Raw genomic sequence first — 25,183 nt, forward strand, 5'->3', positions numbered from 1 at the left:
AAACAGGAGGCAACCACAGCCTGGCTCATAGGGGTCAGTTGGTGCCGGCCTGCGATACGCTCCGATGGCAGCAAGGCGCTGAGCACGCTGCGGTAGGACCTTCAGCGTTGCAGGGCAGGTGGAGATGAGACACACCGAGGAGACAGCTCACAGCCAGCCATTCCTCAGACAGGAACTCCTGCTGAAATGGCAGAGGCTGAACACCTAGGATTTGGCCAAGACGCCAGGACGCTAAGCAGTGAAGATGTTAAATCAGGCCCAAAAGGGAAGCGGCTGTAATGAGGTCTCTTACAAAGCATTTCTCGAGGCAGGAGGTGCGGATTGAGCAACAGGCTGACATCAGCTAAAACAACAGGATGGTGGAGGGAGTGGCTCAGATGCTAAACCATGCGGATGTTACTTAGGATACCGTGTAAAACGTCATTTCTGACTGGGAAGAAAAATAGACCAGAATTGCAGCGTTGTTACTTAATCCAGGAAACTTTGTCAGTGAAGTTCAGCTGTATGAAGTGGCTCAGCATGACCATGCAAAAAACTACCAGCCTTTTACTGGAATTCAGAAGCAACTGCATCCCCAGCCTTAACAGCAAGGCTTAACTAGCTGTGAAGGCTGCCTGGCTTAGGCAATTCCTGCTTCTTTCCCTGCCCTTTTAGCCTCACTATAGCAGAGCTTCCCTGGAAGAAGATGCTGTGCCAAGTCCAGGCCCTTGCCCAGCAGCAGCATGCGCTCCAGCCCTTGCTCACTCATCCCGAGTGCCTCACTTTCGGAAGCAAGGGTCAAACGGATTTGCCATCAAACCTCGTGCTTATTTAACTCCCACTCTCATCACACACCTCTTTGATCAGTCAGTTCAGATCTGCAGATAAGGAAAAGGCTGTCTCACTGCGCCGTTAAAAAACAATTTGGGATTTAAGATACACAATGAGCCAGAACTGCCCATATATACTTTGCCAGCAGTTATGGCTGGTCTAAACAGCAGACAAGTGACATTTGCTGATCCTGCTGTTGAGCCAGAGTTAGCATTAGGGCAGCACAAGTCCCTGCAAAAGATCTCCACTATTTCTCTACCTTTGTTATTTGCCCAGAAGCTCACTTGTTAAGAAAAGCCTGCGTTTACTCTCCACTTTCTTCATGACTTATATACTTTGGAGTCACTAGGGTCTACCCCCCTCCCTGTAAATGTGAACATTTCAAGATGAACAGGGTGCACCGCAGGGTGGTTGTCAGCCTAGTAAACAACATCCAGTTCCAGTCTTTTCTACTGAAAACCCTTCTCCTTTGCATCGTTAGCTTAGTGCTGCCTGCAGGGCCCTGTATCATCACAAACTCCAACAGGTGGGAAGGGTTCAATGCTGCCTTGCTCTACTCTAGAGGCCAGAAAAGCAGCTCGATCCAGAAGTGGCTCAGTACAGGAGAAAGGAGTACTGCCTAAACTACTTCAGCCTAAGCCGGCCCATCACCGTAACACAACCACACAGAGGTCTACGACAACAAAGCTGAAAAACTAGGAAAAGAGCTGGAAATTGAGGGGACTGAAAAGTAAGAAGGGGACTGAGAATCTATCTCCTTTTACAGCCACATCCAGCATAAGAAACACCAGCGCATGGAGAGACTGAGGAACGGGAAGAGCCAAGTGACACCATCATTACTTTAGACCAACTGGAGACCTTCTCTTCTTGTACTAGGTCCTTCAGAAGTGCCAGAAATAATTGGTAGGAGGCTGTTCTACCCCTTCCCCCGTATCACTCCCAACCCTAATCAGACAGACCTCTCTCTGTTCAGTCAGTTTCTGCTTCCCTCTTAGGTGGGAGTATCAGGATTGAGCAACAGCACCTACAAAAGCAACCAAAGCCTAAGGGCTAGGAACTGGGAAGCAGGCACAATCTCTCCCTGACCAGCACATGACATTTATTCATTCTCCTTCTTGAGAACAAGATAGCATTTCATTTTCAGGCAATGTGTTTTGTGTGACGTCTGCAATAACCAAACTAAGAAAGGCACTATTCATTTGCCAAGAGCAAAGTGTAAAAAGCGTCGTTTTCCACCTTTGAAAACTAGCGGATTGTCCCCGCGTTATACCGCAAGTCAGGGGATATGGGAGCAGATGCAGCACTTAGCTTGAATTTCAGAGGCCAGTTGTCTTGTGAAGAATGCTGTCCTTTGCAACTCCTAGGAAGATTTCAGAAACTCTGTTAACGTTCCCATCTTGCTTACGGCACCAGCTAGCACACCGAGAGGTTGGTCAGGACTCCCAGCACCCCTCCTCCTCCCATTTCAACCCCTTCCCCCCAAAACACAGAGGTTTAATAGAATCTGGGGGAGGGAGGAAGGACAGCAGAAAGCTGCCAACTGCCAGCGGTGCCTTCCAGTATCATTTCCATTTGCAGCGCTAACACACCTGCCTAATCCTGTCATCGTAAAGAAAGCTTATTTTCCTATAAGTGCTTTCCACTTTGTTGGTCTTCATATACATTAGCTCTGCTTCCTCAAGCTGTACAGCTGTGTCATAACTCATCTGAGTCTTCTTTCCCTTAGCAGAACCAATCTGAGTGACACTTCCACCTCATCTGACTGCCTAAGGCTGCCTGTTAACACCAGGACATCTCCCTGCTCTCAAGCCTACGCCAGCCTGGACCCAGAGCTCCTCCAGCCCGGCGCGTCCGAATCTTGCCATTACAGCAAGCGAGCGCACCCTGCCAGCCAGCGGGGCCAAAGCAAGCCACCAAGCAAATGCTCGGCTGTCAGAACCAGGCAGCCACGTAAGTTTTAGGCAGTTTTAGTCAGTGCACCTCAGGGGAGGAAGGAAACAATCCTAAACACGAGAGACAGGCTGCGTATAGCACTGAACTGCCCTTCCCCTCCTTCCAGCCCTGCTGCTCACCCCGCTCACCCCCACGAGCAGCGGGGACCAGCGCCCACCCTGCAGGCACCCCCTCACCCAACAGGACCTGGAGTGAGAGGGGCTGGGACAGCTGGGCTGAGGCAAGCGGGGACCACCCCAGCACCAGGCTGTGTCCTACCCCTGCAGCACCCGGCCCTGGGACCAGCCCAGCCGCCAGGCCCGGCCCTGCCCGGCCTCCCTCCAGGCACCAGCGGGGTAGAATCATAGAAGAATCAATGTCCTAAGCTGGGAGGGACCACAAGGACCATCGAGCCCAGCTCCCGTCCCTGCACAGGACACCCCAAATTCACACCGTGGCTCCGAGGGCCTTGGCCAGGTGCTTCTGGAACATCGCCAGGCTGGTGCCGTGATGCCTCCCTGGGGAGCCTGTTCCAGGGCTCCACCACCCTCTGGGGGAAGGACCTTCTCCTAATGCCCAGCCTAACCCTCCCCTGGCACATCTCCCTGCCATTCCCTCGGGGCCTGGCGTTGGTCACCAGAGAGCAGAGACCAGCCCTGCCCCTCCTCCTCCCCTCGGGAGGGAGCTGCAGAGCGCCATGAGGCTGCCCTCGGCCCCCTCTGCTCCAGCTGAACAAACCCAGGGACTCCAGCCGCTCCTTGTACGGTTTCCCCTCTAAACCCTTCCCCAGCTCCGTGGCCTCCTCGGGACACTCTCCAGTAGCTTTATACCCTCAGTGTCCTGCGGCGCCCAACGCTGCCCACAGCACTCGGGGTGAGGCCGCCCCAGCGCGGGGCAGAGCGGGACAATCCCCCCCCTCGCCCGGCTGCGATGCAGGGCTCGGTGCCCCCCAGGGCACGGCTGGCCCTCGGGGCTGCCAGGGCACGCTGGGGGCTCGTGTTCAGCCTGCCACAGACCAGAGCCCCCGGGTCCCTGCAGAGCTGCTCCCCAGCCCCTCGTTCCCCGGTCCGTGCCCGCCCGGCTCCCCAGCGGCTCCCCGGGGTGGCTCAGGCCGGGCCCGGCGCCCAGGACGGAGCTCGCGGAGCCCCGGGGACGATGCCCAGCCGGGCCGCAGGGGGGCGCTGCCGACGGAGGGGAGCACCCAGCTGAGCCAATCAGGGCGCTCCTTGAGCGCATGCGCAGCCGCCCCGCAGCATGCTGGGATATGTAGTCCCTGGGGCGTGACGGGAGCGCCAAGCGGCGCCCCCGACCTCCCACTACCGCCCTCAGCGGGGCCTGGAGGCAGCCCTCCGCGGTTCGGTGGGGTGCTGCCGACTAGCAGGGCCGGCTTGCCTGTAGTCTTCCCCCCGGAGTCACCTGGCGGAGGCCGGTATTTTCCGGCATACCCAGCGCTGCCTCAGGCCGTCGCGGAGTGATGGCGTCACACGGCGCCGCAGGGCAGCGCACGGCATGCTGGGAAGTGTAGTCCGGGGAGGGCCGCGGGCAGGGAGCCCCTCGGAGGGGAGCGGGGCTTGTGGGTGCTCTGGTGCCCCACAAACCCCGCCCGGGGCCGGGGGCAGCCGGCAGCTCCTGGGCTGGGCTCCCCAGGTGCTCTGGGGTGCGGAGGAGCCAGCGCGGGGGATGCCCCCAGGGACTGGTACCTTCCTACAAAGACTTCTCAGAACTGCACTGGCCAACTTAAATGTCATCCTTAGTAGCTGGGAGCAATTTATTACTCCATTATTTAATAACAACAGAGCAGATAACCACAATCATCCTGTTATTCCTCCTAGGCACGCAGATAAGCAGTTTAGAAAATTTAACAGAACTAAGCAGGAAATATTAAAAAATATTGGAATGAGTAACAAGTTGCTCCTCTTTCCTGGAACAAGCTCAGCAATGGAACAAAAGTAATCCTTCTTTGAGACTGTCATTACAGAAGCGTTAAATGGGTAACAGCAAGCTTGTCAAGAGAACTGAGTTAAGCATCCAGTTCTTGCATGCTAACAGGCAGTCTGGTTTCCATTAAAGTATCATCCAATTTTCCTCTACTACATTCCTGCCCAATGTTCCCAGCATCATTATAACTTATTCTTCTGCCCATAGTTGTAACTTCTGTTCTTTGATTTTCCTCCCTCTTTAAGATTCAGGTTCGTTCAGAGAATGGTCAGAAGAAACATGACAACTGCTGATGAGTTCATCCTCTTGGCAATCACAAGTATTTTGGAGCTACAGGCCGTTCTCTTTGTGCTGTTCCTTCTGATCTGTGTCGCCTCGTTGGTGGGGAATCTCAGCATGATTGAATTAGGCTCAGCTCTCAACTCTGCCCCCCCACCTACTTCTTTCTCTGCCACCTCTCCCTGGTAGACCTAGGTAATTCCTCAGCAGTTGCTCCCAAATTGCTAGCAAGCCTCTCTGAGGAACAGAAAGCCGACTCTCTGCCAGGGCGTGCAGCCTAGATGCGCTTTTGCGGGGTCTGCGTAGTCACTGAGGGTTACCTGCTGGCAGCGATGGCCTATGACCAGTACACGGCCACCTGTCACCCTCTGCCACCATGTCTCAGAAGGTTTGTGTCCAGCTGGCTGTAGGATCCTACGTAGTAGCTCCTGTGAATGAAGTAGCGCTAGTCAGCTCAGTGTTCAGTCTTGCATTTCTGTGGCCCTAACGTCCTCAGTCACTTCTTCTGTGACATTCCTCCACTCCTGAAACTTTCCTGTTCCAGTTCGACTGTCACGGAACATGTGCTTTTTACCATTGCTACTTTTATTGCATTCAGCACTTTAGTAGCCATTGTTGTCTTTTACGGTTATATCCTTACCGCTGTCCCGAGGATCCACTCCTCAGGGGCAGGCACAAAGCTTTCTCCACCTGTGCCTCACGTCTGACATCAGTCTGTTTTTTACAGGACTATGACCTTCATGTACCTCCAACCCCAGCTCTAGCTACACCAGGACAAAGCGATGTCCATTGTCTACACCCCGGTGACTCCTGTGCTGAACCCCTGATCTACAGCCTGAGGAACATGGAGGTGAAGGACATTCTCAAGAGGCTCCTAGAAAAAGTTCTTGATTCCTTTAGAAATCAAACAGTTAAAGAGGTGTCAAACTAAACAGAATAAACTTGGAATTTCAGCCTCCATTTGGCTCCTGACCGTTTAAACTAAAAGTGAAGAGATGACAGCCATCACGAGGACCCAAGTGCTCGTGCATGTCATTGCTTCAAGGTCTAGTGAGCCCCTGCTTTCTTTCTCCTCTGTCAGGGTGTAGCTATACCGCCTGATTTGACCCTTAAACCCACTAATTATTCTCAAAGCCTCAACTGCACTCCTTTCCCACATGCCACCCCCTACTTTAAAGGCTTGGAGTTTTGCGTCACCCTGTAAGGAGCTGTATTTTTCAGCTTGAGAAGCATCGCTCACATAATTTAGTTCTTCTGGCAGATCTCCAAGAGGGAATGATGGGGCAAAGAGGAGATCCAGGTCCTCAAGGATGTTTGCTAAGAATTAATCTGAATGTTTGAAACCAGGAACCTTTCCAATTGGCAGCGTGGTCTGAGTTTGCAGAAGCCAGGTCTAACGTTACTAACGAGCAGTGCTGTTTTAAGATCAAATAAATGAATGCTACATACGTGCGTTCCCCAGATAAGGTTCAGCAATCAGACGCAGCTTGATGCAATTCTATGTGACATCTTTATAGGACCCTTTGCTGATACAGAAAACCCATCTATTTTTAAAAGACAAAAAAAAAAAAATAAAAATTGCAAGTCCCAGCTGTGGATTTAAATAGAAAATGTCATTTAAGATGACGGATCACCACTCTCAGATATGTATTCATTAGCGGAACCAATGCCAGACCGCACCACACCACATCACTGCCCTTTGGAGCAACAGAGAAAAGGAGAGCGTTTGTCTCAGAAATACTTGTGGGGAAGCTCTTTCTACATGCCAACACTTAGGAAAAATTCTCTTAGGAGGTACATATTTCACTATTTTGATAATGAAGTGGTCAGAGACCAGGAAATATGAATTGCCCGTTTACCTGTTGGATACACAAAATTGGAGAGATGAATCTCAGCCGTGCAGAAGCAGAGTGGTTCCAACACGCTTGTGACACGCTGTTCAGCAAAATCAGGTGTGAATGTAACAAAACTGGAACGAACTGGCAGTGATCAGGGTGGGTCATTTATTTGGGAGGGGGTGATGGTGGAGAAACTGAGGTATCGTGGCTGACGAGGGAAGAACAAGAAGGGGACAAGGAGAGAAGGGAGGTACTAAAAGGGGCTGGTGGGCTCTAGGCAGGCTGCTGGGCAGTCTGTTTGTCCGGCCAAGCCCTGCGCCCGACCACCGCAGCTGGTCCCATCCTCTTATTAAATCATATTTACGATAACGAGCTATGTATTTATGACTACTTCTGCCAACAACTGGGTTTTAGAGCTCAGAAATTCTTTTAGGGAAAAGATGCCACTACATGCCAGGTATAAGCAATGTAATTATTGCACCATAGTCAGGTGGGACATCAAACTGAATGATAATCTTCTATCCACATGCAGAGACAGCAGAAAATGCACACACCTGGTAGAGTGAGAGCTCCTAGTTCTGCTGTAGGTGATAGGTTGGGAACAGAAAGAAAATAACTTTAAGGAGAGATGGAGCAGGAGATCAGCGTCCAGCCCTAAAACTGAGCAGTTTTGTGAAGAAGGAGGAAAGGAGATTAAGACTGAAGACATTTAGGGATATTTCATACCTGGGCTCAGTGAACTGAGTAGTGATTTCTCTCAGAGTCCATGGAATTTTTGAAGTAGAGGTGTGTTCCTGCAACGTATCTGCATGGCTACTGTCAGGGAGCTGCAAGGGCCAGCTGGTCCCCAAGGCACTGGGAGCACAGAGCTAAGGAGGAGCCCAGGGCAGGCAGCACCTCACTCCTGGAGGACGGCCCTGCAGGGGCTGAACACAGCAGGCAGAGCCAGGGGCTGGCAACAGGGTCCATCAGCCGCCACAGCAAGCGGTGCAATAGGTTCAGGGTTCATCCCCAGCACGTCATCAGGAGCAAAGGACCAGGAAAAGGTTTGGAGGCAGAGCTGCGATGTTGATCTGGGGTCCATCCAGGAGGCAGAGACGCGGCTGCAGCCAGACACACCTACTGTGCAGTCAAGGAAGGACTGATGGCCCTGGACTGAGCTTAAAGGGGGCTTCTGGGCCATGGGTGGGGGCATGTGTGTGGAGTGGTCCAGGTGAGGTTGGTCAGGGCCATTAAGTCCTGTTAGTGCCCTCAAGGCCCTGGCAGCCTCTAGGCGGAGTTGGGAAGTAGTAGCAGGAAGGCTGAGGTTTGGCTATGAATTAGCAGGATAGTACAGTGAGAGGGTTAATCTCTGTAAGAGGAGTGATTCTTTTGGAGAAGCTGAGGAACTGCTTAAGACTCCACCGATAAGGGCTGTCCTATGCCATTCAACCCCTCCTTTTGCTTTCCAAATTGGAGGAACTAAACACAAACCTCACTTTCTGAATCAGCCGAAATACCCACTTTACATGACAGTAAGTTTTCAAGGATCCACAGGATCCCAAGTAGAAATAGAGTTTTAAATATATGAAGACACAGAGTACTTAAAGGGCAGCTACAAAGAGGATGGAGGCTCCCTCTTCACAAGGACCCATATGGAGAAGACAAGGGGCAACAAGTACAGGTTGCACTTGGAGAGATTTCATCTCAAAATAAGAAAAACATTTTTTAGAGTAAGAACAATCATTCCCTGAAACAATCCCCCCAGGGGCATGGTGGAGTCCCCATCGCTGGAGGTTTTCAGGGTATGATTGGACGGGGTGCTCGATAATCTCATCTCGGTTCCCTTTCCCATGGGAGGTTGGACCAGACGAGCTTTCCAGGTCCCTTCCAACCTGGGCTGTCCTGTGACGATTGTATGAAGTGCTGCCAAAGTGCTGAACACTGCCCTGTGCGTGTGTGCGTAGGCATGTGCCATCCCAGGTGAAGGATGGTTGTGTGTTTGTCTTTAACCTCCTTGAGCTGCGTGTTTATGTTGGCTGTGTGGATCGCACTGCGCCTAAGCAGCTCGGCTCACATGTTGTGTGCACATAAGGCTTTAAGAGAGCAAAAAAGACTTTCAAGGGAAAACAGCCGGCTTAGAGGAAACAAGGTATCTTAGCAAAAGGTCATTAGATTTACTCAGCTGCTTTCTGCAGTAGGAGTCACAGAATTGACGTTTTAAAAGCCCTTGATTCCAAATTTATAACGCTCCCTGGGTGTAAGGAAGGCGGCCATGGCAGATACGTGCATCTTTGCACATAACTTTGGGCCACCTGATCTAGCAAGAGATGTCCCTGCCCATGGCACGGACGTAGGCTAGATGATCCTTAAAGGCTCCTTCTAACCCAAACCATTCTACAGTTCTGCCTTTTGTATGTGGAAATTTAAAAAATACAAAGGAAAGGGGGGAGAAAATGGCACTGAAACACTGAATGCTGACTTTTTTTGATCCCCAAATCTTGGGAATTTTAAAGCCAGAACTCTAGGCCAACACAAATTTCATGACTGGCTTGTATTTTTAAAGGCAAAACAATCATTCACAACCTCTTTCGTATTGTACATTTTCATATCTGACAGCGCCATACAAAAGACAGGTAGGAAAATCTGCCCTGGTTGCATTGAAAACAAACAAACAAAAAAAACCCCAGGCATTAATAATATATTTGAATTTTGCTTAAGGAAGACCCTCCTTTTTTTTCTTAAGAAACACCTTCTCCTCAGCAAACATGGAGAAGTGAGAAAACAGGTGAATATTCACAACTTCTCTGTGTTCTTGTGCACTGGTGCTACATTTTGGCTAACGTACACTTTGCAAGAATACAAGGTCTGAATAACAGGATAACGGGATCTGGATGACGGGATCGAGTGTAGCCTGATGAAGTTTGCAGATGACACCAAATCGAGTGGGGAAGCAGACACTCCAGAAGGGAGAGCTGCTCTGCAGGAGGATCTGGATAGGCTGGAAGAGTGGGCCAGCAAGAACCTTATGAAGTTCAACAAGGACAAGTGCAAGGTCATGCACCTGGGAAAACATAATCTGGGGGTGCAGCACAGACTGGGATCCCCCTGGCTGGAGAGCAGCTCTGTGGAAAGGGACCTGGGGGTCCTGGTGGGCAGGAAGCTCAACATGAGCCAACAGTGGCTGCTGCGGCCAAGAAGGCCAACAGGATGCTGGGTTGCATCAAAAAGGGCATCACCAGCAGAGATGAAGTCATCATCCTGCTCTGCTCAGCACTTTTCAGGCCACACCTGGAGCGCTGTGTGCAGTTCTGGTCCCCGCTGTACAAAAAGGATGTGGCCAGGCTGGAAGGGGCCCAGAGAAGGGCCACCAAGATGATCCAAGGCCTGGGAAGCTGCCATACGAGGCTAGGCTGGGAGAGCTGGGTTTGTTCAGCCTTGAGAAAAGGAGGCTCAGAGGGGATCTCATCCCCACGTACCAGTACTTAAGGGGCAGCTGCGAAGAAGACGGAGACCCCCTTTTTACAAGGAGTCCCATGGAGAGGACAAGGGGGAACGGACACAAGTTGCTCTTTGGGGAGATTCCGATTGGACACGAGAGGGAAATCTTTCACAGTGAGGACAGTCACCATTGGAATAATCTCCCAGGGAAGGGGTTGACTCGGCCACGTTGGGCACCTTCAAGGTTTGGCTGGACAGGGTGCTGGGCCACCTTGTCTAGGCTGTGCCCTGCCTAGAAAGGTTATATATGGCAATGGTTGTCGGAGTGGCTCAGGAGGCATATTAAACCACCTACAGCTGGTCTATATGATTATATTAAGCAGTAGAAGTCAATGACTTTGTTGAGGTTTCAACTGAAGTTCAATAGCAATAGGCATATGAAATTTTTTTGAAGGCACATCAAGAATTTCAGGATTCCTTTATCTTTAGGAACAGATAGATGAAAACGGTTCATTTTCATCCCTCACTGGTTACAGGACATTAGCCAGATATGCAAATAGGCAAAGTCTGATTTTCAGTAGCAAATGTGAGGTGCAAGTGCACAGTCGATGATTCGTACGGGGATTTCATTGGTACAGGGTATTTTTCTTCACTTTATTTGGACTCCAAATTCATTTACAGGGATAACTTTATACAATTAGAGGGGAACTCATTCCAGAATTCAGCTTCCCCTCCCAGCATCCTGGTGCAAAAGAACATGTCAGAGAAGACTGTATTTGTAGGGGAGTGAGCAATTGCAGGGAAAGACTGGAGGTTGTCCTGAAGCAGCAGTATAAAAAAAGATCACCAGACAGAGCCTTCCAACATTTTTCTGCCTGTTCCAGCTGGCCGTTCGGTGACGGCGCTGTCTGTACTCCCACTCTGCTGTTCCAACAGGGCAGCCCCACCGGTAAGAATATGAGAACAGCTCCGCGGTGGGAGACAAGTCAGCTCAGGGGTATCGATTTCTGACGGCAGCCAAAAATAGACATTCAGAGAAAGAGTATCAGAAGTTGGATGAGTGTATTATGATCCTTCCCTGTTAAAATATTTCCAGCTCTGGCAAACTGAAATCACAGCTGTGTGACCCAGCTCCCTCTTTCTAGTGTTGTAGGTTATTGGACACAAGAGGAAAAAAGAGCATGTCTTGTTTTTGGGGAACACTTATGGATGAGCACCTAGCTCCAGGAGGGGGTTACAGCTCCTCAGAGATGAGCGCACCTCTTTATCCTGGCTGAAGATGTTTATATTCCTAAGGGAAGCAGGTCCAAAGTGAGGTCCTGCTTCCCATCAGGCCACCAAAAGTTTGAGTGAACCTTTGGCGCACCTCATCCAGCACTGACACCTCATCAAAAACACGTCATGCAACAAACCCAGTCACTGAGCCCAAATTTTTGCAGTTCAAACAGCTGAGGTAAAAAAAAACCAACCCAAACATATTGGCTGAATCCTGTGTAGTTCCCTCAGAAGCTCTTCTGGCTTCTCGAGGTGTCCATCTTGGGTCCAGGCAGATGGGAGAGAGACGAACACCTGGTTTAGGGGAAATTATCTAGACTATCCGTTCCACCACTGCCTTCCCTCTCCACCAGCCCTTGGGAAGTAATTTTGCCTATTTATCTTCTTACGGGTATTTATCTTCCTCTTTCCAGAGAGATCAATTGCCCTCTAGAAATGCTGATTCCTCTGAGCTGAATATGGAGGAAGCGTTGTTTCCCTTGTGCTCTGAAAATGGCAATTTTCCACTGTTATCTATACAGAAAGTTAGTAGCTTAGACCTAGATAACTAACTTTTGGGTTTCTGAGGAGGATTTCGCCTTATTACATGTATCAGATTCTGCACCTCCTGATGAAATCAAGCCAGAATTGGGGTATTAGTGTGTTTCACTCTCACAAAAGTCATTTGGCTCAAAATAGGAGTAACTAGATAAAATTCCCTGTTTAGACAATCCTCTAAAAATCCCACAAATCCATTAAAATATTTGCTCTCTTAAGATTTGAAGTGTAACGTACAGTTCACCAAGTCTTGAACAGGCAATTTCAAAAACTTTTACCCAAACCACAATTGTTTATGACATAAATACTTAAAATTATACTTGGTCTTGTGCTTATGAGAAGTAATTGCAATGCTACCTCTGGGACCACGTCCCTTTGGCATTTAAAATTGGTTATGGTGTCTCAAAAGGGAAATTTTGAAATGTGATTTCAATTCTTCCACGACTTCGCTATCGCTTTGAATGAGTTAAATCTTTGTAACGGACTAAGCCACTTTGCATTTATTTCCTACCTACAAACATCTAACATTTCTGGAGGTCGGGCAAGGGGTGTCTGCAGTTTTCTTTCGTGTATTCTGCTGTCAGTATTCCTGCTATCGGAGGAGTTGCAGCCTTCTTGCAGACTGGAGTCTGTCAGGTACAGAAAAAGCATTCTTTAATTTTACAAATCTTGAACAAGAGATACGTCAGGATGATTTCAAGGTATTTAATCTATATGAGAATTTATATAGGGCCAAGGCACGTCTGTCACTGCTGATAGATATGCCATGATAAGATATTTGTTTCTCTAAGAAACCTCTTTTAACCTTAGGCAAAGCAGTTACCTTATTTTTGCCTACTTTTTCTCTCCTCTAAAACATAAATGACTCTCATCCTTCAAATTGCTTTGAAATCAAAAGATGTAAAGTTCAGAGCTTGTGCTGCCTGCTAGTTTCAATAATAGGAGGAGACGATTTTCAGAAGCAGGTAACTGATCTAGAAGCACAGATCTCGAGTCCGTGCAACTTCTCATGAGCCACTTGGTCTCAGATACTCCGAAGTATTTAGAAAACCAAATCCTAAGGAGAATCCCACTCTAGTTATTTGCACTGGTGCCGTGGTTTAACCTCAGCCGGCAACAAAACCCCACGCAGCCGCTCACTCGCTCCCCCCGGGTGGGACGGGGGAGAGAATTGGAAGAGTGAATATGAGAAAATTCATGGGCCAAGATAAAGACAGTTTAACAGGTAAAGCAGAAGCTGCGCACAAGCAAAGCAATCCAGGGAATCCATCCCCTCCTCCCCACGGGCAGGCGGGGGCTCAGCCATCCCCAGGAGAGCAGGGCTCCATCACGCCTAACGGTGACTTGGGAAGGCAAACGCCATCGCTCCCAACGTCCCCCCCTTCCTCCTCCTCCCCCCAGCTCTATGTGCTGAGCATGACCCCACATGGTGTGGGACATCCCTGGGGTCAGCTGGGGTCACTGTCCCGGCCGTGTCCCCCCTAGCTCCTCGTGCCCCCCCAGCCCCTCGCGGGTGGGGTGGGGTGAGGGGCAGAGCAGCCCTTGGCTCTGCGCAAGCCCTGCTCAGCAGGGACGGAGACACCCCTGTGTTGTCAACACGGCTTCCAGCACAAATCCAAAACGCGGCCCCGTACCGGCTACTGTGAAGAAAGTGAACTCTCTCCCAGCCCAAGCCAGCACTATATAAACTATAACTAGATTAAATTTCCCTTCTCGCTCCAGAGGCTTACAGTTTTCAGATCCTGGAGGATGTTTTTTAATGTGGTACGATATTCATCAAAACTGTTACCACAACGGGTTTATTGAAGGCAAAATTTAGTTGTTCTTTGCCCTCGCAGTGTAGTTACGTAAATTATAAATGCCTGAGCAGAATCAGGAGTTGAATGTAGCTGTTTATGTTGGCACAGGCTTTAAATGATTGTGCATATATGTGCTTAAATGAGAGAAAGATGTCTCTCAAGTTCCACATCCATCTTAAGAATGGTGCTGAATCTCATATTATTCAGGTTCTTACAGTTGAGGTCATAACTGATAGAGCCCACCTAGCCTAGAGAATTCGTATCTTGAATAAGAATTGGATTAATCTCATTAAACACCAGGGATCAGATCCACCTCACCGAAATTCAGGTGTTTACACGTGAGCTGATTGCCACTTTGGCCCAGGGGTCAGCGAAAAGCTAGCTGGTAGGGCTGATACAAGTCTTCTGCAGCTCTTTTGTCACAGCTGTTTATCCCACACAGATGTCTAGGATACCACAGCGTACCTAAAGTGGCAGGAGGCATAGATGATTCAGCACCTTAATCCTTCCTTTCCGTTCGGGAGGGATGCAGCTGCCTTCGCTGACGAGGAGCTAGGTGCTGAGCAGTCTGGCTCCCTGGGCTGCGGTGGGGACTGGGTATCGACTGCAGTGGGTATCGACTGGGCTCAGCCGTCTCACCTACCTGAGACGGTAATCTTGGGCTGAGGCAAACTGCCTCCTTGAATTGAGCTTTTTAGGGTTATTTCTTAACCTCCCTTCCAGGGCAGTTTCTGTTTTGGAACGATGCTTCGTCTTGCGATACATTCCCTTGAGAGCATAATTGCTAATTCAGGTTGTGAGAGTCTGCTTGGTCTTCAAACACAGGTCAGGATTTAGTTTCAGGTTAAGGCATCAGATTTAGGCACCTACATATAAACACTTACATGTAAGTTATACATCTAAATTTGTGTCATGAGTGAGGAATAAACCAGGTGCCAAGGTTAAGTCCAGAAGGCTACTCGGGTTCTCAGGAACAGCTGAGAAGCTGAGATAGCTAAAGTTATCACCTTCTGCCGATCATCTGAATTGCCTTTTGGAGTCCATTGACAGTATCAATTAGGCATCCAAATAATTTGTTCGGTCGTAGTGGTCCGGTACCACTTGAGACATGCCGGCATGACCTGTCATTTGTCCAATTTTCATTCCAGAGCAGCACAAGCCCTCCAACATCCCTGCATCAAATGTGACGGCCGCCTTCAGATGTCTCAGATACCCTGCAGCGTATCCAGTGACATTTATTAGTGGCTTCCACAGCATTATTAATGTAGGCAATCTGCTACTCTCTTTTACTGCACAAAGACTCAGGTTCCAGGAACTGTGTCCATGTGCTACTCAGAAACTTTCTTGTTATAGCAAGAAAACTGAGAAAGAAAACTCAAAACACCTTGGACAATACTGTGTAAAGACAGAACGTGAACAGTACGAGCCCTAGTGATGAGAACGCTGAAAGATCCTAGATGTGTGTTAAGGTGGTTGGGCATATTTAATGTTAGATGTGGTCTGTGTGCTGAATTTTGGCTTTATTGCAGGAAAAGGGTACAGGACTATGGATATTTGTCCAAAAGAGTAGATCAGTGTCATACTGAGAGTGTCTGAAGAATTGTTTCACTCCAGAAGTCTGTTTCGTGTTTCTTCCCATATTAAGAAAGGATACAAAAAACTGGGATTTTAATGCATAATCTTTTGATCTAACATGGAATTTTGATTTTCTAAAGAGGATAGTAACTCTGTTAGGCATTGAAATGTGTATAAATTAGGCATTCTTCTGTTAAATCTGTGTAATTAGACCGCAACCAGCATGGACGGGGGTTCGGCTAAATGTACCATGAGAAAACTTCCTCAACGTTTTCTCATTTCTCTGGTCACCACAATAGATAATATTAAATGGATGGGATGTTGTGTCTGGTCCATTATTTTCCACAGCAGATTCTCTCCCCTTCAGAGAAAAATGTAAGCTCTTGTTACACTTACCTTGCAACAGATTTGAGTGAGTTTGTTACTATTTCTTATCTTAACAGTTAAACCACTGGAATAATAATGGCCAGGGAAAACCAAAGCATAGTGACAGAATTCATCTTTCAAGGCCTTTCCTCCCAGCCAAGGACACAGACTGTTCTTTTCATAGTATTCCTGGGTTTTTATCTGTTCACAATTGCTGGGAACATCATGATCATAACGGCGATCAGAGCTGATTGCCAGCTGCAGTCACCCATGTACTTTTTCCTTGCCAACTTGTCCTTCTTAGATATCGCCTACGTCTCCAGCAACATCCCCCAGATGCTGGTGAACCTCTTGACCAAGAAGAGGACCATCTCCTTCTCTGGATGTGCCGCTCAGATGTATTTCTCTCTGGCTTTTGGCATGACAGAGTGTGTTCTGCTCGGAGTCATGGCCTACGACCGATATATGGCAATATGTCACCCCTTGCTCTACACCACCGTCATGAACAGGAAGGTTTGCATTCATGTGGTCGTGGCTTCCTGGACCAGCAGCCTACTGAGCTCCATGGTCATCAACAGCCTCACCTTGCGGCTGCCCCTCTGCGGGCCTGGCATCTTGAACCATTACTTCTGCGAAGTGCCAGCAGTGCTGGCCTTGGCCTGCACCGACACTGCCCTCATGAAACTGGTCATCTTCATCTTCAGCATCCTCATAGTCTTCATCCCCTTTCTTCTGATCATCACCTCCTATGCCCGTATCCTTTCTGTCATCTTGAAGATTCAATCTGCACATGCACAATCCAAGGCCTTCTCCACCTGTGGATCCCACCTGACGGTGGTAACCGTATTCTATGGGACAGCCATCTGCATGTACATGAACCCTAAGACAAGGCCTCCACAGGATGGGGACAAGGTGATTGCAGTGTTTTACACCGTTGTAGCCCCAATGCTGAACCCCCTCATCTACGGCCTCAGGAACAAAGAAATGAAGCGTGCCCTGAGAAGGGCAATAAATAGACCCAAATCCCTGTTTATTTAAAGGCTTTTCAGGGATCGGTAGTATTGCATTTTGTTCTATGACTTAAAAAAATACTTAAATGTGATTATTTCTCTGCAATTGTCCTAGACTTATTTTTACAAAGACTGAGAGGAAATCATAAATGTGCTGAATTCAACAGCACCTAAACAAAAAGACCTTGCATACAAATAACTTTCTAAATAATGTTTGGGATTTGGCCTAAAACCCAGAGGCTAAATAAAGACATTGCGACTTCAGCCTGCCTCACCCTGGCAATTCATTTAAAACAGAAGTGGAGAATGCCACGAGCATCGTGGCAAGAAAGAAAAAAAAAAAGAAAAACGAAAAAATAAAGAACGGTGAGAAAAATTAAGTGCTTTATATAAAGCTTAAAATGTATTTTGCTTCTGAAGTGTTTTGTAATTAACTTCAGAGCATACAAACGTTTAAGTTACGTTGCAAACATGAGCTGCTACTGCTATTTCTCTTCAGACCTGAAGACTTCTCCATGCCCGTTATGTTGGTGAGCAAAGTTGCCATCTTCTCCAATAAAGGGTGCAGCTGTTTGCAACTAATAACTATCCCCTTGTGCTGTGAGTGTTTTCTCAACCCTGTTTCCATAACCGGCTTTGCTTCCTCTGCAGCTGATTTCTGCCCCTCTTAATTCCTGCTGCATTTCAGTCCAACTCTGGGTCCCCGTGGGCCAGGATCCTTCAACTTTATTTTGGCGTGTGGACAGCTGATTGTAGATTATTTTGTTTTCTGATTTGAGCAGGGCATAATCAGACATCACTATCAGAGAGGGGTTTTCTTTCTGTCACTCAAAGACAGATCCTTAGGTTTTAAGTAATCCAGGCAAGATGAAGAGCATTTCAGACTTCCGGAACTTACTGACAATTAAACTAACTTTTTAAAAGATGTGCTTTGTACTCACATTCATGCAACACAGGTGGTTTTGCTCCCCACCCACTAGCTTTCTCAGTCATGGATGACTGCGCATCCTCCTTTCTGTGGTGTGGGTTTATTTGTTACTCGGTGATGTTACAGCCAAAATGTGGGTGCCGTTGGGTGCATTGGAATTCCAATGTTGTATCAGAATCCCCCACCGACCACAGAGGGAGAACACCCCTCCACAGACTGATCAACCTTCCTTATGTAGACCTATTTTGTTGACTAAAGTTAGACGGAATAATTCAAGCCTAGAGAAACCCATAGAAAATCCTTCCCCAATGGGCTTCAAAGTCCAAATAAACCAATGCTTGAAAAGAAAGCAAGAACAATCCCCTATGACACCTAAGACAAGTAGAGCCAAAGCAGATAGGGCATCTTTAAAGGCAAAATCTTGTCTTTCCCCTTTCATTTTGTGGTCCGAACTGTTCTGTTCTCAGAAATATCCTCCAGCCTTTTCTCTTTTTCCTTCTGCCTGTCAAATAACCGTCACCAGAAGCACCTGAGGAATGTACCAGGAAAATGAGATCAAGTGTATGGAAATTATAGCAAAACACGGTGGGACACGGCCAACTTTCTGGTCTCTAAAGACAAGAGTGAAGCATCTATGTCTAAGCCAGCTCCCAAAGCTCTGGGCTCCTGCTACAGTGGGCAGAGAAACTCATCCCGTGCTACGGTAAGTGTCTGGGAAAGGACCAGTGAATTACCTAGAAAGGAGAGAAGAAGAATCACATTCAGGAAGTCAGAGAGCTAGGCATACATTTGTTTGCTTGATATCAAGCAGCAGTGCAGAAAGTTCCTTAACCAGGCTGAAGCAGAGGTAGAAAGGCTTCAGAAGGGTATAGAGAGGACACACCGGTGGAGAGCTCAAGGGATACCCCCAGCTGGTTTGCCAGGTGCAAGTCTGGAAAGGATACCTCATCGGTTTCTGAACTGCTGGACAAAACTGCTCGTTCCTAGCCAGCGGTAGCCTGAGGGAAAGCTCTCCAAATTTGACGCCCATAATAAAGGCAGGCATACCAAATCCAAACTGTTGCCAGGACCATACGCTGTCTGACTGATTCATGTGTGAATGGAAGACTAAGAAAGCAATTCTCACCTTAATATATCGGGTTTCTTTCAGAAAAGGGAAGTAATGAAATTAATATACTTGAAATATGTGCTTGGAAAAAAGTAAAATACAAATAAACTGCTACAGGCATCTGTGACCTGGTGTTTGTTTCTGTGTTTCTGCCTCTCTATCCATTCAGAAAAACTGGCTTTTACACACCTGTTTTAAGATGAACAATCAGTTTTTAGACTACCAGGCTGAGGCAGGATGAATTTCAGCTTTTATAGATGCAAGCATGCCTGTAACCTTACAGATACACAAACACTCTCTGCCCACCCCACCCAGCATGGCTGAGGTTTAACACCACACCTAAAAGTAACAGTTGTCCCAGATACGCAAATTTGTAATTATAATTTCATGGTGCCCATGCTTTTTTTAACGTTTGCCAACACAAAACAACCAACCTTAATAGGCAGGATTTGTACCGATGTGGTTTCCTCTGCAAAGTAGCAGAAAGTGGAGTTCCAAGAGAAAGTAAAGGACATTTTTCTGAGCAAGATTGGTACTTCTTGTCCCTGCCTAAGATCACAGCAGCAACTAGAAAGGTGTTTTGAAGGAGATCAGTGCATCCTGACCCTGCCTGGAGGTTGAAATGTGGAAAATGCAATTAGTCACTCATTAGCCAGTATCCTACGCACCAGAAATGTGCTTACACCCATCCTGCTCGGGGAAGAACCGAACTAAGGGACAGTTGCAGCTCTGGCTCTTTACACTGCTATCAAACACCAACATCTGGAGGTGGCATTCATGGGTCTGAGCCCAGAAACCCACCCCAGAGAGACAGGTCTGGGCTCTCCTGCAGCTCAGAGCAGGGCACATGGCCCCAGCTGTGGCTCTTGCCTTCCTAGCAAGGGCAGGGAAAGGAGAAAGCTTATTTAGTGTTGTGTCTTCAACTACTCCCCGACTCTTACGCCATGTAAGATAGAAAACACATGAGGACAAACGCCTTGCTTGGGTTTTTGGGCAGATCGTTGTCTCCTGGGGGAAAATCGCATGCCAGATGTCTGCCCCTGCTGCTAGATGCCACCTTTGAGGGTGGCCAGGGGAAAGGTTTGGGTCTGACACGTGGCACAGGTCCTTGCTGGGGTAGGATGTATTGCCACTTTGGCGAACGACTCACTCCTCACAGCCCCAGCAGAGACGTGCTACACTGGCAGAGATTCCTGCTGCTCAGCGCCATCCCAGACCACGACCCTCCAGCCACCTACCAGGAGCATTAGTTAGCCTTGGATTTTGTCAGCTGAGCAAGCCCAGAACTGAACTGGACTGGTGGGCTCTGTACCGGAGAAGTCTGCATCTCCTGCAGAACCTCCTGGGATAGCGTAAGTGAGCCCTGGGATAGATGAAGCCTTTAGCAGGTAAATACAAAGATAAATGCAAAGATATTTAGTCCAGAGTATGCCAGAAAAGGGGAAGTGTAGCCAGAGCCAGACACCAGCCTCTTCCTAGACCAGCCCAGGCTCCCACAGTACCTAAAGGACTCTTTCCTTTTTTAAAAATATTCTTCCAATGAGTGAAAGATGGGGAAGATAAGGCAAAGATAAAGTATCTGATTAGTGAAGGCACACAAATGCGTACGAACTGCACACACAGGGGGAACAGGAGATTTCTTAACACTTATCTAATATGGGCTAAGAATAAGACTAAATAAGAGGCCTGGTCTAGCAGTGGGTGGAGGCAATAGTCATAGCATGACCCACTGGAAGCCTCTCCCAGGCCTGAACTCCAACAGCACCTAAGTTGTTAAATCTATTTCCGTCACAAATTACACTTCTCCCCTTCCCAAAACAAGGAAGTCCCCCTGGGAGCCAGCCACCCAAGAGCCATCAGCTTAACAAACCCTTCTGGGCATCATGAAGAAGCCTCTAATGATCTTGAAACCTTCTTAGACAGCTCCTGGTAAAAGTTCCTCATTCTTCCTAACAAGCCCCTAGGGACAAATTCACAGAGTCTAAGGAGAAGGAAACTTTCCTCGTCATTAAAGGCAATGAGCACTTCTAAAGCAGTTTAGTTTGTCCCAACTACTCCACACCCCGAAGCTGGTGGCTGGAGAGTTAATGGGTTGCCGTACACCCTTCCAGTCCTCCATTCCGTTAGTACAGAAGTTACCATCGGAGTTTGAAGGATGACAGATCTGTGCTTCACACCACCAGCAGCTGAGAGAGCAGCTGCCCCTGGCCAACAACTTCTGGTTGGCAGAAATCACTCAGCGCCTTGCAACAAGTGCTTAGGACACCACGAGGGTCCATCAACAGCCACAACCAAGGCAGATGATGAACCAGATTCAGGGTTCATCCAGGGGGTTCAGCCAGAAGCAAAAGGAGATGTGGCTGGAGACAAAATACGATGCACATACAATTGCCCATCCAGGAATAAAACTACAGCACAGGTCTGAGGTCCATCCAGGAGATGCAGCCAGGCACACCTACAATGCAGTGTATGGAAGGCCTGAAGGCCCCCTAAAATAGGGGGGCCTAGTCTGTGGGAGGGCGTGTGTGTGGGGCGGGGTGGACAAGAAAACACCAGGTGAGGTTGATCAGGGCCACGACGACCTACTGTTGCCATCAGAGCCCTGACGCACATGAACTACCCCAGTTCACGGACGCGGTGCTGGTGGTTCTCAGCTGCTTTCAGCCGCCTGAGGGGCCAAAGTCCGGGAGGTGGCCTCCTCCATAGCCAGCTCTATCAGTAGAAGCACGGTTTGATCTGCAGCCATCCAAGGCTCATCCTGACACTTACCCTCCACCTCCTTCCCCTGCACAAGTCAAAACACAGTCCTGCCCACTGCTGCATTGCAGCTTTACGTCTCCCTGGGACATGCTGCTGCTTAAAAACCAAGTCACCCTGATAGGGTATTGAATAACATTAATATGTCAGAAACGCTAAATGTTGTGAAAAATGCTCTTGGTCTTAGTGAATTCACTGTTCATGCCTGCTAACGTCGTGGCAGGCTTGGGGGAGTTCGTAACCTCTCACTTCAGACTGGGGAAGGGGATGTTAGCACCTTATTTCTCTTAAGAGAACCTCCTGGAATCGTGAGCTTGCCTGGATCGCCGGCGGGGTGGTGCACGGCATGAGCTCCTCGATGCAGCCTGGAGAGAGCCCGTGTGAGCACAGGGAGAGTCGGGAAACACCGAGGTGCTCTCAGGGGAGTCAGGTGTGAGGAGAGGCTGAGCGATAGCACGGCTGATGAAATTCAGCCTATCTCTATATAAAGCAATGCATGGGGGGAAATAAAAACCATTAACTTCAGCTCAGAGCCCCAGGTTTTTTACTTGATCGCTGTTTCATATTCTGCACTGGACTAAGCAAATGGGAAAAGTGCCTCTGGCTCTTAATATAGTCTAGAGAAGAAAACTTATTTTAAGGAAAGACTCAGAAAATGAATTTGAATAGGTCATTTGATGTGTTCTTTATATATACAGAAAAGTATATTCATTTCAAGGATATGAAGTTATACAGTTACTATCCCAGAGGCTAGCGGTGATCAACAAATCAGTTAATGCAACATTTTATCATTCAGCCTAAAAATATTCAGATATATTACATACGGTTGTTCAGAATTAAAACTTTATATTTCATCACAGCTTTAAAAGTATTCTCCATATAGTCCTGCACGTTAAAATTCATGCTCACGAAGCATTCTGGAAATACAGCTTGCAGTCAGACTGCTTAGCAAAAATGGAAAATAGAAACAAAACTTCCTGATTAATCAAAAGGGAGTGATGGTTCTAAGTAGCTGCAAATATTTTAATGGGAATTCCAGCTACTACACGCTCAGCAAGGTCACAGATGACAGAGAGCTGGGAGGAGCAGCTGGTACAGCAAACGGGTGTGCTGCCATTCGGAGAGACCTGGAAAGGCGGGAGAGATGGGTCGAGAGGAACCTCATGGAGTTCAACAAAGAGAAATGCCAAGCCCTGCCCCTGGGGAGGAGTAACCCCAGGCACCAGTAAAGGCTGGAGCGTGACCAGCTGGAGAGCAGCTTGGCAGAGAAGGACCTGGGTGTCCAGTGGGACACCAGGCTGACCATGAGCCAGCTCTTGCGGCAAAGAAGGTCAAAAGCCTTCTAGGCTGCTTTCGGAAAAACATTGCCAGCAGGTCAAGGCAGTGAGAACACAAGTGGGGTGCGATGTTCAGGTCTCAGCTTCTCAGTGCAAGAGGGACAAGGAGATGCTGGAACAGGACTAGTGAAGGGGATTAAGGGACTAGAACTTCTAAGACACTTCAGCCTGGAGAAGAGAAGGCTCAGGGTGGGAATCTTATCACCATGTGTAAATACCTGCTGGCGGGGAGTAAAGAAAACCGAACCAGACTTTTCTCAGTGGTGCCCAGTAAGAAGATAAATTGAAATACAGGGAATTCCATGTAAGCATAAGAAAAAGCTTTATTCCTGTAAGGATGGCCAAGCACTGAAAGACCAGAAAGGTTGTGGGATCTCCATCCCTAAAGATATTCAAAACCTGATTGGACTCATTCCTCAGCAGCCTCTCTGGTTGACCTGGCTTTGAGGAGGTGGTGGGACTAGCCGATCTCCAGAGGTCCCGTCAAACTTCCGCTGTCCTGTGATTCTGTGTGAAGATCCAGATCGTCACCGTCTCTGGCTCATAGACTTACCTTGTACCTTGTTTTGCACAGTGGCATCGTCATGATTATTGCATGGGAGGTAGAGCAGGAAGCTCGTCCTTGAGACAAGACTGATACAGGCTGTGTTAGTGGGCACAGTTTGAGACTAATAACTTTCTTAATCCTTAAAAGAGGTGTCAAATGGTTTTGAAGGCAACAGAGACCTGCCTGAAACATTCTCCTTAGAGGAAAAAGAGGAAAGTAATATAACGTGGGATTGTCTGTCAGAAGTACATTTTCCTCCTGAAAAAACTGGTTAGGGCATGCTTCACCTCCTTGTTTCTCAGGCTGTAAATTATGGGGTTCAGCATGGGGACTATAATGGTGTAGAAGATGGATGCGATTTTCTTGCTCCCCAGCGAGTTTGATGAACTGGGTTGCATGTAATTAAAAGTAGCAGACACATAGAAAATGATGAGGGCCGCCAGGTGGGAGGCGCTGGTGGAGCAGGCTTTGCGCCTGCTTGCAGCAGAGCCCATCCTGCCCACGGCCACCACAATGCAGGCGTAGGAGGCGAGGATGAGCAGGTTGGTGGTCATCATGTTGAAACCCACTAACACAAACATTAACCCCTCATTGAGGCGCGTGTCGGTGGAGGCAACGACAAACAGCGGCGGCCCGTCGCAGTAGAAGTTGTTGATGGCCGGGGGACCGCAGAAGGACAGCCGGAGCAGGGCGCTGGTGTGCACAACGGCATTCAGCAACCCTGCAAGGTAGGACACAGCGACCAGGCTCATGCAGACACCGGGAGACATGACAACCTTGTAGAGCAGGGGCTTGACAATGGCCACATACCGGTCATAGGCCATGACAGCCAGCAGGTAAATCTCAGCTGTGGCAAAAACAGCATAGAAATAAAACTGCGTGAGGCAGCCAGCAAAGGAAATTGCTTTGGTTTTTGTTGGAAGGTCCAGCAGCATTTTGGGGCTGATGGTGGAAGAGTAGCAAATATCTAAGAAGGACAAGTTACCGAGGAAAAAATACATGGGGGTGTGAAGCTGGGGGCTGACCCTTATCAGGGCAATCAGGGCGAGGTTTCCCACTAGTGTCAGCACATAGGTGCCCAGGAAGAGCGTGAAGAGGACAGTCTTCAGTTGTGGGTGCTCTGTGAGTCCCGAGAAGGTGAACTGGGTCACCTTGGTGCAGTTCTCATCAGCCATATTTACATCACTGCAGAGAGACGTGGAGGGAAGAGGCTGAAAAAATTCCTGGTGCAATTTCAACTTCAGAAATATCAATGCAAAAAGTTGACACCGTTATTGAATTTAAATGGAAAATAAAAGTAAGAACTGCTGATTTTTTTCTTGCCATGACAGTGCCACCTCTGGAAGAACCATCAGCAGTTCTTAGAAGCTTTTTTTTTTTTCTTAAGTCCTTAACAGAAAGCAGATTGGCACAACCTCTCCTCTGACCTATGGTTCCCTTCCAGTTTCAAGTCCCGTATCTGCACAGGGATTATTTTGGGCACATGAAGTGTTTCAGAAGTATCCTGTCCACAGTTGCAACCATGTAACCTTTTTCACACTGACGATTTTTCCTGTATTTCAAACATCTAGTTCATTTCAAACATCTCAAGGCTACAGTTAATACAAGGTCCCGTCACAAAGAGGAAACATAACTTGGAATTTAACATCCAATTTAACAGGGGTAGAGCAGCTGGGCTTTTTAGTCTAGGAACTGGTATCTTTTTGTCTATCCACAGGCTAGGTGTA

General features: G+C 48.2%; 2 protein-coding genes and 1 pseudogene across 2 annotated transcripts; 2 read left to right on the plus strand and 1 right to left on the minus strand.

The window, feature by feature from the left end:
• Nucleotides 1–4,944: 4,944 nt before the first annotated feature.
• On the plus strand, nucleotides 4,945–5,890 carry LOC104049332 (olfactory receptor 5AR1-like; annotated as a pseudogene).
• Nucleotides 5,891–15,865: 9,975 nt separating this feature from the next.
• On the plus strand, nucleotides 15,866–17,400 carry LOC104044454 (olfactory receptor 2D2). Its single transcript, XM_009504281.2, has one exon. It carries the CDS (start codon nucleotides 15,866–15,868, stop codon nucleotides 16,805–16,807), a length of 942 nt encoding a protein of 313 aa, XP_009502576.2. The 3' UTR covers nucleotides 16,808–17,400.
• Nucleotides 17,401–23,695: 6,295 nt separating this feature from the next.
• On the minus strand, nucleotides 23,696–24,631 carry LOC104044455 (olfactory receptor 5J3). The gene has a single exon (XM_064453272.1). It carries the CDS (start codon nucleotides 24,629–24,631, stop codon nucleotides 23,696–23,698), a length of 936 nt encoding a protein of 311 aa, XP_064309342.1.
• Nucleotides 24,632–25,183: the final 552 nt, after the last annotated feature.

Source organism: Phalacrocorax carbo, chromosome 5 (genome assembly GCF_963921805.1).
Source record: "Phalacrocorax carbo chromosome 5, bPhaCar2.1, whole genome shotgun sequence".
NCBI classification, from domain to species: domain Eukaryota; kingdom Metazoa; phylum Chordata; class Aves; order Suliformes; family Phalacrocoracidae; genus Phalacrocorax; species Phalacrocorax carbo.